This window comes from Anas acuta, chromosome 4 (assembly GCF_963932015.1).
Source record: "Anas acuta chromosome 4, bAnaAcu1.1, whole genome shotgun sequence".
Lineage (NCBI taxonomy): Eukaryota > Metazoa > Chordata > Aves > Anseriformes > Anatidae > Anas > Anas acuta.
This window is the reverse complement of record NC_088982.1, coordinates 46,978,837-46,994,142: the sequence shown is the minus strand read 5'-3', so window position 1 is coordinate 46,994,142 and position 15,306 is coordinate 46,978,837. Positions and strand designations below refer to the sequence as shown.

Sequence of the window (15,306 nt, the reverse complement as noted above, 5' to 3'; positions counted from 1 at the left end):
CTGACTTCTAGAGAAAAGATGCATTTTAATAGGGAGTGGGGAAGACCATCTAGAGTATGTCATTAGAAATACAAATTAAAGAATTCCAGAATCAGTGTGTATTTGTTTCTTTTGGGCAGAAGACAGCTGTATATATCAAATCAGAAAGTAACTATTTAAATTAAAAGTGTTTAACTCTTGTTATTGTTTTAGGTTAAGGAGTTCAATTAAATACTACAATTTAATAGCTAATTCTTCCCCTCTGCGTATGGTTTAGTCTTGCCAGAAAAAAAATACATTCTTTAAATTGCACTGTGTAAACTGCAGTTATGTGGGATTTTGGAAAGACTTGTGCACTCCCACTTAAACAAAATACGCATTTAAGTTTACAAAAACTACATAATACTGATAAAAACTTTGGAATATTTGAAAATTAAGCTACATTTTAAACACCTCTGTACATTCATATTACTTCTCATTCACTTAAAATAAAAACAGGAACATGCCCTAAAGAGGTCTAACACAACATCTGTAAATACCTACTGCCCTGTCATGCCATACTAATTTATATGAACAGCAAGATGCTACCAAAACCAAGTTAAAGACTTAGAGTCAAAAAAGCCCTAGAAGGTGGAATCCCATCAAATGAGGTAGTATCTTTGGTGGAGGGGAAAGATAGGTATTTAACTTTCTTCAGACTAAAGCCTTTTAACAATAAAGGAATTTAATTTCAAACCCCCCCCTTTCCTCCTCCACTAAAACTGTCAGAACAAGGGAGTTCTTCATATGATTTCTGAAGAGCAGCAAAATGGTAAGAGAAAGCAGCAAGAACTATAAAGTTTTCGCCTGGGCTGAAGGAAGTCCAAGTGCTTTGACCATCAGCTCACATGCTGTCCTTAGCTTAATGTCTTACCAGAAGGCAGTTTTTCTTGTTTGCTTGTTGTTTTTTTAGTAGGTGTAGTATTAATCAAATGTTACTTGTTATGGCATTAGCCTTGAAATCACTGAATGTCGGCTGACCTTCGACTTCCTTAGAACACTAAAAGAGCAAAAGTGTTTCTGCACATCTTTCAAGAATTATCAACATGTTCAGATAAAAACCCAACTAATGCTTTATGAGAAACGTAATTGTTTTTTTAATAAATTCACCCAATATTCACGAGTGACATGAAATGAAGTACATGAGAAGTTCTATATACACTCAGGGAAGCAGTTTCAAAGCTCTACACACATGCACGCCCACATTCGCCATTACAAGGATAGGTCAGGAATATGTGACTTGCTCTGTGGTTCTCACTTTGTCTTAACCTTGTGAAATAGAAAGTGATAGCTGCTAACAGCTAGATGCAGAGGTAAATTTACTTTCCAGCAGATAGAATTCACAGACCAAAAATATGAAAATTTTGCCTAATTATTAGCAGTAGGAGAAGACCTGAACCACAGAAAGATTTTAGCCTTTGGAGACAGAATATCAGGGACAAGCCTATGAAAATGCAATAAAAGAACTATCTGGAATGTCAGATCAGAAACGCAGCATATAAGGATCAGCTTTAGAAGCACTGTATCAGAATATTAACTATCCCTCCACTTGGGAACAACCCCTCTTCACAGTAAGTCAGTCTACCCATTTCCCCTTAAAAAAAGCAACACAATGTTCATCAAGACCCCAATCACATTTGAACAACTCACAATATGCACATTTCATTGTTTCAAATCATTGAAAGTTTACTGTAGAAAAGTCCAAACATCCAGGTAGTATGAAATAAAATCACTTTTAATAAAAGTGTGTCCCTTCAGTGTTAAAAATCTGTAATCACCAATGAGGACAACACATAACTGGTGACCAGAAGTTTCTCATCAGAATTCACTATTCACAAGCAATTGTGCTAGCAATTTGCTTGCAAACTGCCAGTTTCATACACCTCATTCATGCTGGCTCACAACAGAAAGGTCCAAGATTCATTTTTCCTTTTCTTTAAGAATGTTTGTTTTGATCCTTTGTTCTTTCCTCCGTCTGGTCCATAGTTTCACATCCAGCTCAACAGTGCTTTATGCAAAAATTAAGTTTTTTACATTCATGTTATCAACCACATGAAAACAGTAAAATACAAAATTTTATTTTGCTTTCTAGAAACACAGAAGGCCAGTATCAACTCATGGAGAAGTAGTTTCTGGTTTCAAAGCAGTTAGTCTACTAAGGAAAGGCACCTGGGATGATAGTTCAAGATTACTGTAGAATCATAAAGGGTAATTGCAAACATTCATAGTAATACCAAATATTGGAGTTTGTCCCCTACTTTTACTTCAGACAATGGTCCTCTTTTATACCTAATATAGTGACCAACTAGTAGCCAGAAAAAAGTGATATATCTGACTGAAGGTTTGTAAGGGTTAACCCCCCCCCCAGATAAGATTGTCTTCAATTTGTGCCAATTGCTTGGTCTATGTGCACACATGCCCTAATAGCACTGGTATCATACAGAAGGCTGTCAGATTCATATTCCTCCGAGATAGTAATGCTTGATGACACCAAGACAGGTTTAATTCCCAGGACTACAGTCATACAGAAACTCAGAGTTACTGAAGTTGCATCAGCAACAAATGTAAACTTGTAGCAGAAATTCCATAAGGCTTTCCCACAAAAAACCCACCTCAGAAGTTCATTCTGTTTTCAGGGTAGAATTACTTCTAGTCATGAGCTCATCTGAATACCTCCTCATTAAAAGAGAAGCAACCATAGTTTGCTTAATTTCATCCTCACCTCCATTCCCACTTAAGCATCTGGCTGCTGAATCCAGGTTTCTTGTTCTGAGCTGGTCATTTCTACTATACAAAACCATGCTTATGCTCTGCAAGAAAAATCATGTCCCATCTAATACACTTGCGTATAGGAATGCTATGTACATAGTTTACAACTCCTCCTCCCCAGCAAAGAAATACACCACACCACACTCATGAGTGTAGCATTAGGAAATCCATTCCAACCCACTTGTTCTGTAACTGTTACTTCATGGTTTTGAGCAGCGTTTTGGATGGCAGCTCACAGTCTGCCACATAGTGTTAACTTTTGTCCTTTGAAGAAAAAAATGCAAGGATGCAGTCACTTTAAGTCAGAACTGAGATTGTAAGAAAAACCTGAATGCCTTTTACATTATGTAAACTGAAGTCCTCCGATCAAACGTCCAGCTGAAACCAGAATCGGAAGATGGTAGAATGTACAGTCATCACCTGCTTTTCTCAGTGTTCCCCTTTATCAGCGTTTGGCAACTGTTCTTCTTTCAACATTCCCATATTCTTTCTTTTACTTTAAGGGAACGACTATCCTGAGATTTTAATTTATAAGAGTATTTGAGCAACATACGGAGAATGAGTACTTGCTATAGCAGCCAACAAAGGCAAGTCATTGGATTCAATCCTAGAAATTAAAAAAAAGAGAGACTTAAATACACAATCATCTTCCCAAAAGAAGATAAACACAAGAGGCTATTCTTCATTCACTTCAAAGAAACTGAAAATGTCTTGCTATAACCAAGTTCATCATTTAATTTTTTGTTCATGCTGTACCAGTAAAGTGATAACATTTAAAAACAAAGAGGTCTGCTACCATTTAAGTGAAAAAGATAGTATTACATTTTGTGGTATATAATTTTTTTGTGGTAAAAATAAAAGTTTGATTTATTTGCTAATCCATAACCCTTAGCTTGCAGTCAGCAGGCATCAATAAGCCCAGCCAAAGAAAATACTGAACATCAATTTATGGAAGACTGCAATTTCATGTTTCGAATACAACTCAGTTCACCATGCAGCAGCACCTTCTCACCAAAAATTACCAAAAGCTGGAAGTATCAATTATTAGGCAGTAAAAGTAGCACAATGTCTCTCAGATGCAATGCTCAGTTCCAACCATTTCCAACAGAACACTCTTCAAAGGTCAGTAAGTATGTTTATATACATTTTTATGCATACACACAAGGGTTTACTTCAGGGTCTCATTACTTTAAACTACATTGCTCAGTATGACATCTTGAGCAGCCAGATATAAATTAAATTTTAGCTACAGTGCTTAAAAATCATCTTCGTGGAAGTGCATTCATTTCTTGCCCCTTCCTCTCATTCTACTTTCACAGCACATGCATCCACAAAGTACTTGGCTAGAACTGAACAACCTCCAAGTAACCAAAATCAGAACTTTCTTCATTCTGAATATTTTTCATCCTTAAGATTTCAGAACAAATGATTTTCCTCCTGATGGACTGTATCTCCTGATGGCTCATTGGAACCCATTTCTACACTTCATTAGGTTCATGAGAGAGAGGGGAGTAATAAACATGGAATAAGTAGCAAGTCCCCACAGGAACATAACTACATTCAGAAACTGAAAAGCAAAGTAACTGCCTCAAGTTTTGCCATAAATTAAGACTGATATCTGCAATACTCACCCCAATACAATTCCTAGTTCTTTTACATGCACTCTTGTATGTCCTCGTAGATATTCTGAAAGCATTTTGCTTTTGAGATACATCTCTTGTAGTCTATCCTCAAGATGCATTATGCACTGTAAATACAGACCACAAACCTCAGAATGGCTTTAAAACAACTGCATGCATATATTACAAAAATAGCTAAAATGATATGCTTACATATCTTAGCCAGAACACCTTTAAGTCTCCCCCCAAAAATCTGTAAAGAAGTAAATGTGTTACAGTTGTGCTGGCAGCTTAAAATACACTAGCTTTCCCTCATCTCAAAGAATTGGAGTATTTCAGTTTTCTTGTGCAGCAAGTTTGTTCCAGGAGTCAAAAAGAAAGCCATCCAATTTCCCTTCAACTCAGACACAGTTTCTCCTGACATAAAAGTTTTAACCAGGTTCAAAAACATTCAAGATACCTTAATAAGAGTCTAACCAGAATACCTAACAAATGTGTCTTTGTTACAAGTCAGTGTTTTTTCCTGAAAGTGTCACAGTTCCTAAAAATCAGCACTCTCTTCAGCACTTCTCTTTCAGAGAAGTCCTATTCAAGAAACTAAAACATAAATGAAAGACACCATTATCTTCATCATAAAACTACACCTCTTTTGATCTCTAATTTACTGGAGAAACCAGGTTACAAATCCTTTTTTTTTTTTTTTTAATTAGCACTACATAATTCTAGTTTAAAACTCAAACATTTGATGTTGTTTGCAAAAGGTAATAGTTCAAGTTGAAATACCAAAATAATTACTCCAATTTCGTTCAGCAGTAGCATGCTAGAGTTTTTGGTTAAAAACAGTCAGATGGTACATAATTTCTCATACATCAACTGCAAGAGAGCAGACAAAAACTTCGGAGACTTTTTTTAAAAACAGTAACACAGGGTGAATACATGGGACATCTTCACTAGGTGAGTAGGCAGGCTGTTTTATCAGGTATTTTGTTCCAGAACACAGGGTAACTCAATTCAATACATTCTTTCTTTCCACAGAGATGACCACATCAAAGACAAAAACAAGAAGCGTGTGCAGAACCTCATTATCAAATAGTTAATCATCCAGCAGGCGGAGACAACAATTAGAATCAGTAGTAGCAAATACCTCCAGGCCATCCTCTGGTGTATATTTTAAGTTTGATGGAAACCATAAGTATTAGAAATGGAATCTTGTGCAAGCAGTTCTGCTAATTAAAAAAAAATAGAAAAAAGACTCATGCTCATGGGTAGCCTACCATGCATTTTTCTGATGGTCTTGAGCAAGTTGCTTTTTGAGACTGGTTTGATCTGTTTGCTTCAAGCAGTTTTCACTGAAGCCATTATAATCATAACATTTCTGATTCTAGCCTAAAGGAAGACATTCTTACCGTCTCTACTACAGGTAACTAATACAAAAAGCCTGTTAGCACTTCCCCAGTAGTTCATGTAGGCATGCAGCTGATTCCCGAAGTGGCAATTCAACATATTTCAATTTCACTACTCAAAAGCTGAAGGACTACAGATTTTTTTTTTATTGTTAAGAGGAAGGAAGAATTTTATATTGTTCTAAGAGATTCTTTAGAAAAGATTATCCACTACTCCTGAAAGCCAGCAAAGAATCAAGAGCCTTTCCTCCTCAAGCTCATCCTTTTTTTAAAACCATTTTGTTCAAGATGTCCAGTGAGGTACAGAAGAACAGTAATTTTTTTTGATGCTAGCTTCCTCTTCAGCTTCTCACTGACTTCATTTAAATTCATTGAATGTAGCTTAAAATGAGCTAGAAGGTGCAGGTAAAATCTTTGTCATACTGCTGCTAAGCAACATTTGCAGTCTCCACTTCCCTTTCACCCTGGCATACTGCACAACTTTGCAGGAAGGTTGCCAGTCAAGTGTCACAAAGTCATCAGCACTTGTCTTCCGTCCAGTCTCAAGTTGGGTTTTGTTTTTTGTTGTGCCATAAAAAAATTACTTTTCTAAACAGTAACTGCAAGTCAAGAAATATACACTTAATCTTCAAACATACTGCCTTACACATTTCTGATTTATGTTATTATATATGCTTTTGTCAAAATGTACATCAAATAGAATGTTCATTATAAAAACATGGACTTCTCCCTCCAGAGTTGAATGGAACACCCAACTTCCATTCATCCATTATTCTGTTCCTGTTAGCAAAGGCCTACAAACTCTGACAGCTCAAAGCATCTTCAATACAGATTATAGAACAACAGAAAAACAAGCTACTAGGACTACCATTTTACTGCTCTTTTTTTTTTTTTTTAAGGAAGGAAATAAAATTAGTCCACCTCCAAAAGCCACTACACCACACAAAGCATTCAGAAGTTGCATATACGAGGTCCAGGGCAGCACTGGAAGAAGGACTTCAGTTGCAGAACCAACTTATGAGTTCAAAAATGCCAAAATTTAAGGTGTTCCTGTGCAAGCATGATGACATAATTCTAACCTAAGTCACATGTTTTCCAATATACAAAAGTATCCAGAAAGGACACTGATGTACTTTGCCATAGTACTTGACTTCAAGTACTTAAATACCACTAATTTTATCCAAAGCAGCATCAATTAATACTATTTTCAGTTGTTAATATTCAGCTCCACCTTCTTATTCTGTCTGCTAGCAGTCGTTACACAAGCTTCCAATAAATAAAGTTTCTCAAGGCTATCTGCTGAAGACCAAGCCAGTCCTGTTTACTCAAAAGACTACAGAAAAAAGATGCACCATTTCCCCCCAGCTACAACTACGTGAAAAATTGTTATGATTACTGCTGCCAGACTTGTGGGTGACTTAGCTCTTTTGGCTGATTACAGCAATCAGAAAGCATTACTGATCTGTTCTGATGAACTCTACTACTAACGTGGACAGGAAAGGATATTATGGGATGGGAAGCACACACTATGAGAAAGTAACATCCCCTGCTGCAACCCATCCGACCCCAAGTGTTTCGTGTTTCCATCTCCTCCCAGGAATGCTGTAGGCATGTCTGCCAGGTGGTCTGAGACAGCACTGGCTGACAGGGTGGGCTACACTATGCATAAAACACAAAAGGTCAAGTAAACATGCAATACACATGTAACTGAGGATAGAGAAGAGGCATCCACTAGGTGGAGTTGGTAAAAAAAAAAAAAAAGAATAAAAAATGGTATGGTAGAAACAGTAGAAGCTTCATACAGTAGAGAATGAGGAAATTATACAAACAAAATAATCTACACAACTCTAATCATAAATACACTCATGCTAAAGTTGCCTAAGCAACTTTTGTTCCGTCTTATTTTGGAGCAGCTGACTTTAATCTTGGTCTACTACAAGTAAACTAAGTTAAAAACAGTACCTGTAACTGAACTGTAGCACGCATTCTTTTAAATACATTGTACCAACTTTGCTATACCAATAAAGAAATATCTGAAACAATCCAATAAAATACAGTGTGCAAAATTCTGCATTTTCTATTTAAACTATTTCCATTATTTCTTTACTGAAAACTGAAGCTACTTACAAAGTCAGCTGGGAGATTGAGTTTATAAAGCTGTAAAATGGACTGCAGTAAACTGGATACTTGACTCGAGACCAAGACATCCTTGCCTAATTTCACATTGTCCATCATTTTTCTCTGGCTGGTAGCCACTTGTACGTTCCATTTATCTGTGTCTGCAATAATGCAGACAGCTTCTGCTATGGGTTCATCTAGCACTGGATGCTGCAAGAGATGCAAGACAAACGTTATGGAAAACTTGCATATGAATTTTCACAGCTTAGATCAAGGCTCCACTTTTATTCACTCTGAGAAAGTGGTCCAAATGAATGCTTGTCCAGTAGAAAACCAAAGGCATCTCAAAAAAAAAGAGACAGAATACCAGTTTCAGAGACAGAGCTGATATCCAGTAACATTAGGTCAAAGTCTGAACTACCAATTTAAGGCTTTTTTTTTTTTTAAGTAGTGCTTCAGAATCACTATGACATTTTTTCTTCACTAACAGTAATCCAGCCTTCCTGCAAAGGTTAAGTTTCTTCCAAAACAAACAGAGTATTAATTATGCTGATTCAGTGAGTGGTTATACTCACTGTAAGGGATTTCACTATGCACAATGACAACAAGGTATTTATGAAGAGACAGTATCATATTAGAGCAATTTGGTGTTTAAACAACTGCATGCACATCACCATTATGGACAGTGTTTAACTCATTCCTACAGGATGATTCTTGATTGCTATAGAAAGAAGCAATTGACAATCACTAGATAAACATCTAATATTGAATACTAAACACTTAACATTCCTTTGGTGAAAGATTTGTTTTAAGTTACTTGGTGTAGCTGGAGTAGAGTAAGAATATCTCAAAGATCTTACCTACTGCTAACTGCTTTACGCAGTTGGTCATTTCTGCTACAGCCTAGTGTAACACAGGCTTCCACAGGACTTCATCTCCCTTGCAACACATGCCACTAAGTGGTAAACTAAGATGTTTCCAACAACTTGTGTACCATTTTTTATGAAATAAAGGTAACTGTCTGCTATTGTGACTGAAAACAAGCAGTCAGTTTTTTCCTTGTTTGTAATTTCAAGTTGCAAACATTTTTCCCTGTGTTCACCTTTCAAGAAAAGACCGAAGAGAGTATAAAGGGGAAAAAAGCGATTCTTGCATGAACAGGCTTCTCAGTCATTTAAGGGGTTTTCTTTCAAGAAAGAAGACATATCAGGTGTGGCTGTTAAGGACTGGCAAGTACAGAGAAAGAGGTCTTATTTAAACTACAAACTACCATGTTTCTGTAGCTTTAGCTTCTCAGTAATAGCAACAACTCACACTATGACTTGGAACAGTATTTTAACTCACATGCATCGCATGAAGGAGGTCTGCTAGTAGACACTGCTTGAGTTTTTCATCATTATTTACTCCATGCAGCACTAGATCAGGCACGTATGTGTGACAGTAGCCACCCAGAAGCGATCTTCCAAAGTTTTTCACACACTGACTGCTGATTGTGTTTGACCTGAAATACAAAGCAGGTATGATTCTTGCTTGACAGACTCCATTCAGATGATGATGTGAATACAAAGTTTCATTTACTACCCCTACCTCTATTAAAAATATTAATTATTTTTTAAAATTTAACATTGTGTTGATTCCTTCAAATTTCAGAAACAGCAAGTCTGCATTTATCAGAGCTTGGGGTCCATATGCCCCCCAGCCTTGTTCTGTGGTTAACAGGTTTGCTAAATTTGAGATCTCACTCAGCCCAAACAGCAAAATCTTCCTATCTACTTAACATGTGCATCAGCAAGCTCCACATGCACCTGCAAAGCTCAGAAGTTTTCAAATAGGATGCCCTTATTTATTTCAAATCTTTTTAGTATTTGGCAGTTTAAGCAAAGATGAAATATCACTATTCCTCAGACAGAATTGTTTACACTGTTTCAGGCAACTGATACAAACCAAAGTATGATTTTTTTTGTTAAACATTTGAAGAATACCTTTGTCACCAAACTTCAGTACCTTTTCAGCATTTTTTTTTCCCCAGTCTGTTAACAAGAATCCTAAACACACTACCAGTGGCTGGTATGGATTTGTTTGCAAGGAAGTCAATCAAGATCCCAGTGGATTTCAGACTTGAAATTCTGAACACCTCTAATACTGCACAAGTTTTGACTCTGTTTAGTTCTAAATTAAACTCCTTTACCTTGGTAAAGGAAGCTCCACTTCCACAAACTCTTCAAGTCTCTTGCTGACATTATCATGATGAACTTCGTCAGGAATACAACAATCACCTTCTTCATCACTGGCTCCAAGAGCACTGTCTGAACTCTCATTCCTTGGAATGTCCCCTTCAACTCTGAAGGGGGTTTTCCTTCCAGCATCCCCATAGGGGACATCTTTAGCACCTACTTTAGGGGACTCCTTTCTAACAGCAGAACCACCTTCCACACAGTCCGGTGAATAGCTCTCCGGATTGCCAGAGCATAAAGTTCTAGTTTCTTTCAAGCTTGGCAACGTTACAGTTTCTACGTTATCAGTGGACAAAAGCAGTTCACCAGATATTGTGTTCCCTAAGTTCATTTCAGTTCCTTTAGTTTCCATATGTTGGTTATTAAGCATACTCTCCTTCCCCTCACAAGGTGGAATTTGTGCATAACAAATACTGTGTTTACTGAAGGGCAAAAAGGCAGCTTCGCAACTTTCTTTTTGATTCTGGGAAACATCCACAGTCAGATCTGCTGAACTTGAGGCACAATGTATTACCACCTCTGGATTTTTTCTGAATGCCTTCAGATTCTCCTCCATTTCTCTCCTTTGAGTTTCTAAGTCTGACTCTGGTGATGCAGAACTTCCAATCCGAAAGGTGACCTTTTCCAACTGGGAACTCCTGTGGCCAGACCTTTCAGGACAAGGTAAAGCAGATGACCTACTAGACAATTGCTTTTCCACTTTCCTTTCATTCTGGTTCTTGTTCTTCCTTACATCCATTAAATTCTCCAACTTTGATTGCTCTTCAAAGTGGTAGGACCCAGTCCCTGTATCAGTGACAGTTCTTTTCCTACCATCAGCTGCTCCATTATGCAAAGTGCTAGTTAGACAGTCAACAGCTGTGTCAGAGTTCTGACTGACTCTTCCTATTGCTTCTTTTTCTTTTGAAGAATCTGTCGTAGTGCAAGTGCCTTCTGGATTATGTACCCACCCTGCAATACTGTTGTTCTTACTTCCATCACTCTTAGGAGGTAGGATTGGAGGCACAAGAGCAGGTTCATTTTTGACAGTGACCACCACATAATCAGACTCCTCTACCTCTCCCTTTTCTAGTGCAGTTGTGATCTTGCTTCCATTTAGCACTTGTTCTCCTTCTCCAACCACTTCACTCCAAGTCAGCTGATTCTCTTGTAGCTCAGAGCACCTAATGAAGTAAGTTAGGACATACAGCAAGCGCTGCACCAACTCTTTACGTTTTCCAACAATAACAGTTCGAGTCAATCTAACCGGAGAGCCTATGGCACCATAGAGATCACCTAGACAGGAAAACAAGAATTTCACATGCTTATACACGGCTGTAATAAGCTATGCCACTTATACTCAACACATTTTGAAACAGCATTCACTGCAGACAGTTCATTTCTTTCATGGTAAATTCATAGAAGTTCAAAATACCAGAATAACAAAAGAAGTCTGCTGACATTTCTTATATCCGACCCATATCCAAAAGGGTTTTATTGTCCTTGTGAAGGTTTGACTGTTACTACTCAGTTTCTTGCAGTTCAAATTGATTACAGGTTTTTGATAACATTTACAAGATATTATCACTTGGAATTTGACACAACAGTTGCTGAAGAATATATATCCAAAGCTCTGAAGCCCGTGACACTGTTTTCTAATTTTGTACTAGTTTCCCTCAAAAACATTCTCTTTAATTGCAGTCACTTTTTCTTCTCCTTTCTGTTAAACACCAATTCACATACAGACCAAGTCTAAATTGTATTTTTTAAGATTCAGATATTCAAAACAGCAGAAAAAGTGCAGTATCAGCATAATAAATGTGGTTCTGAAAATAGAACTACTTTACTGTGCAAGGCACGTGCACTTTGTGCACTGGGAGTCAACCCCACTAACCTTTTACTTTCGTAGGGAGGAGGAGAGAGTAGGGGAGGACTAGAAAACATTCATTATTTAAAACACAATTGTAATATGAGAAGTAGGTACTAGGGCCTAATCTAAGTCTCCCTAGAACTACTTACTTGCTAGCTCATTTATCCCGAAGAACCGCTATACCCTACTTTATTGAGAAGAGCCATCTATCTTCCAGCAGCATATCATGCTCTATCAGCTGGAGGGTTTCCACCCAACATTCTGGGAGAAACAGACAGATGGCTGCTACAGAAAAGTTCACACACACTATTAGAGACAAGGATGGGTTAACTCAAAAACTGGCTATTACCAGGTTAACCCAGCTGTCTTCACTCAATACCCATTGGAGTACACCCTCTAAATGTCTTTGCCCAACCAAACCCTGCCTGACATCACCAGCAGATGGGAAGCAGCCACCACAAGCTCAATTTCCTTTAGCCAATGTAAGCACTCGCATTGAAAGCGAATTTCTCTGGTTTGAGGCATTATAAGCTGTCTGCTAATCTAATACATTTTTCTAGGTGGTAAGTCCTTACTGAGGGCTGCTGTGTGGTGGCATCATTATGCTCTCTTCCCCCAGTTAGGGGCACCCTTGCAACCTGTCTGATGGCTTAACAGGCCAGCACACTCATTCCTCAGTAACCAAGTAAGCTGAAGACTGCTCAGGTAGAATTCCATTAACCTCAGTGCCTGATGGGCCACAAGGACTAGCAGTTTGGAAAGGAAATGGGAAGATAGCTTTTCTTTCAAGTTGAGCACAGTTGCTAAAGAAATCAGATTCAGGCTTAGCATTCATTTGCATGGTTGACTTTAAATACAACATTACTGATGCAACAGTAAAAATGTCACAGCTGTGGTCCTCAAAACATGCTATTGCTAAGCATGTTAGATCAAAGCTCATGTTTAAAAGAGTATGTCTTTCTTACAGCATTACCTACAAATGCATCTATGTAATTGTAACTGATATGCAGTATCTAGTGAGGACATCGTTCTGGAGGGGGAAAGCCACCTACAGCACAACACTTCATAGAAAGTCACTTCTATTTTAAGGCACCCAGACACTTTATTTATTTATTCTTTCTGAAGAAGGGGACCAGCAGAGGGCAACATCTCACTTTGCACATCAGTTGCTGCAACCACCTGATAGAAGGTTTTGGGCTTTGAAACTACCAAACAAAAACAGTAAGCATTTTGAGTTCAGCCACTCAGAACTCAGCTGGGCCAGTGCTGATAGCAATGCACAGCCTCAGAAGGCAAAAAGAGGAAATGATTTCTTGACCAGTCACTAGTGGCAGCTCCTGGGAGGTACCACAACACCTACTGCTTATCTTACACCTCCTACTCCAGCTCTTTTTTTTGTAACCCTGGCCTGGCTCTATCCTTAACACCCTAAGCAAGTTTCTGTTTTTCCCTCCCTGGATGTCTAACCCATTTCTCCCATGCATAAGTCTTTAAAGACACACTAAAACAGGAAACTTCTATTACAACTACACAGCCAAGATAAGAATTCTTAAATTTCTTAAAGACTATGGAGAGCTAAGTTAGACAATAAGCAAGAAACATGACCAGCATCACAGTGTAGAAGTCACATTACTGTTTTAGTGTGCATGTATGTCAATACATTATATCACTGAAAGTTAAGGCTGATTTGGTACCAAACTCACACCTGCTGCCAAGACAAAGATTTTGAAGGATTCTACCACTGGCAGCATTGTTCTGAACTCTCACCCACTCATTTGATAGCATTATTTAATTCCCTGTACCAAGATAACAAAAGCTATGTGATTTTTGTTAGAGAACAACCTGAGGAGCTTGGAATAAAGAGAAAATCTTGTCCCAAGCCCACTCACATAACTCTGAATGAATGGAGGCTCTGCTACTTGCCATACTTTTATTCTGCTGTCTTTATGTCCATGGTAACTCCATGAAGAGGTAAATGAAGGCAGCCTGGGCAGTCTCAACTACATTCTCTCCATCCAGGATGTTTCCCCTCATTCTTCCCAAACTGCTCAGATCATTCACAGTATTTGCACCCTCTTAAGATTTCTATAGAAAACCACTTAATCAGGCAGTGTAATTGGAGGACAACAAGGAACCAGTGAAGAACTGAGCACCTAGGCTACACTAACAGGCCTCCAAATACCCTTTAGCTTAATTCAAGACGTCTGTTGGCAACTCTGCTCAGCTTATACCAAGACAAATTAAATATCACCCAGACTTCCGCCACCGGTCAAGTACCTCAAGCCAGTGGCAGAAGAGTTATCATTATCTCAGCTGTCCTAGTCCAGATCTACCATGAGAAACCACATCCAATTCTAACTATGTACAAAGGAATGCATACTTCCAAGTAGCTTAGGTAAGAAGTGAATGCAGTGAAAGCTTTCAATTTCCTACTGACCAAGCTGTGCCCAGAGAGGGTTATACGGATGGGATTTTGCCAGCATGTTCACAAACTGTGATGTGCGCTTCTCAGAGAAGGCCTTTATGGGAGGATGGTCAACTGGCATTACTGTTGGCACCCAAGCCAGATGATACGTCAGCACCGCAGTTAACAAAGCAGCAAAGAACCTAGGAAAAAGAATATTGCACAAGTGTCAGAACATGCCCACATGCTCTGGGAAGCACACAAACCTTTAAGAAACTTTTTTTGGGGGGAGAATAGGTTAGGTAGAGGGGAAAATAAAAGCTTACTGGTTTTTGTTGATCTGTTCTATCAGAAAGGTAAATTCTTTAAGAAAACGTTGGCATAGCTGGTTCTTTTCCAAGGTGTTGGACATCATATTAAGCCACACAGGCTCTGCAATCCTTGGAACAGAATATAGGTTCCAGATGGTAATTCTGCTCAAAGAAGATTCCCAAAGATTGGCATGTTAATACATACATTTCAAATTTGCAAATACAGGCAACCTATTCTCTATTGTCTATTGATTTTTATATATCAATTTACTTAGGTAGGAGCTAGGAGACTAAGCAAACTGGCATGTCTAGAAAAGTTTTCCAACTAGTGTCCAACAAAATTAGCCTGTTTAATTCAGAGTACCAGCAACATAGTGCCTTCAATTGCATATCCTTCCCTTTCTTGCATTCCTCTATGCAGTTTTATTCAGAGAAGTGCCAATTATTTGGTGGGGGGAGGTAACCCTTTTCTTGAACTGCTGTCAACCTTCCCTCTTTTAGGTACCAAAAAAAGAGTGCCTTTGACAATAACTTTCCTGTCAGTTTCACCGTCCAGCATCTACACTTAACAGTAGACAACT

General features: G+C 38.3%; 1 protein-coding gene across 5 annotated transcripts in view; it reads right to left on the bottom strand.

The window, feature by feature from the left end:
* Positions 1 to 1,732: 1,732 nt before the first annotated feature.
* Positions 1,733 to 15,306, bottom strand: part of FNIP2 (folliculin interacting protein 2) — a 47,165-nt gene continuing 33,591 nt past the window's right edge. For 4 of the 5 annotated variants that reach the window (XM_068681105.1, XM_068681106.1, XM_068681102.1 and 1 more), the window contains 7 exons: positions 14,741 to 14,887; positions 14,448 to 14,617; positions 10,116 to 11,436; positions 9,272 to 9,428; positions 7,937 to 8,137; positions 4,419 to 4,534; positions 1,733 to 3,394 (listed from right to left, as the gene is read on the bottom strand). In XM_068681105.1, coding sequence (XP_068537206.1) covers positions 3,316 to 3,394; positions 4,419 to 4,534; positions 7,937 to 8,137; positions 9,272 to 9,428; positions 10,116 to 11,436; positions 14,448 to 14,617; positions 14,741 to 14,887 — 2,191 coding nt within the window. In that variant the 3' untranslated portion in view covers positions 1,733 to 3,315. The other variant, XM_068681107.1, reaches the window with a different exon arrangement.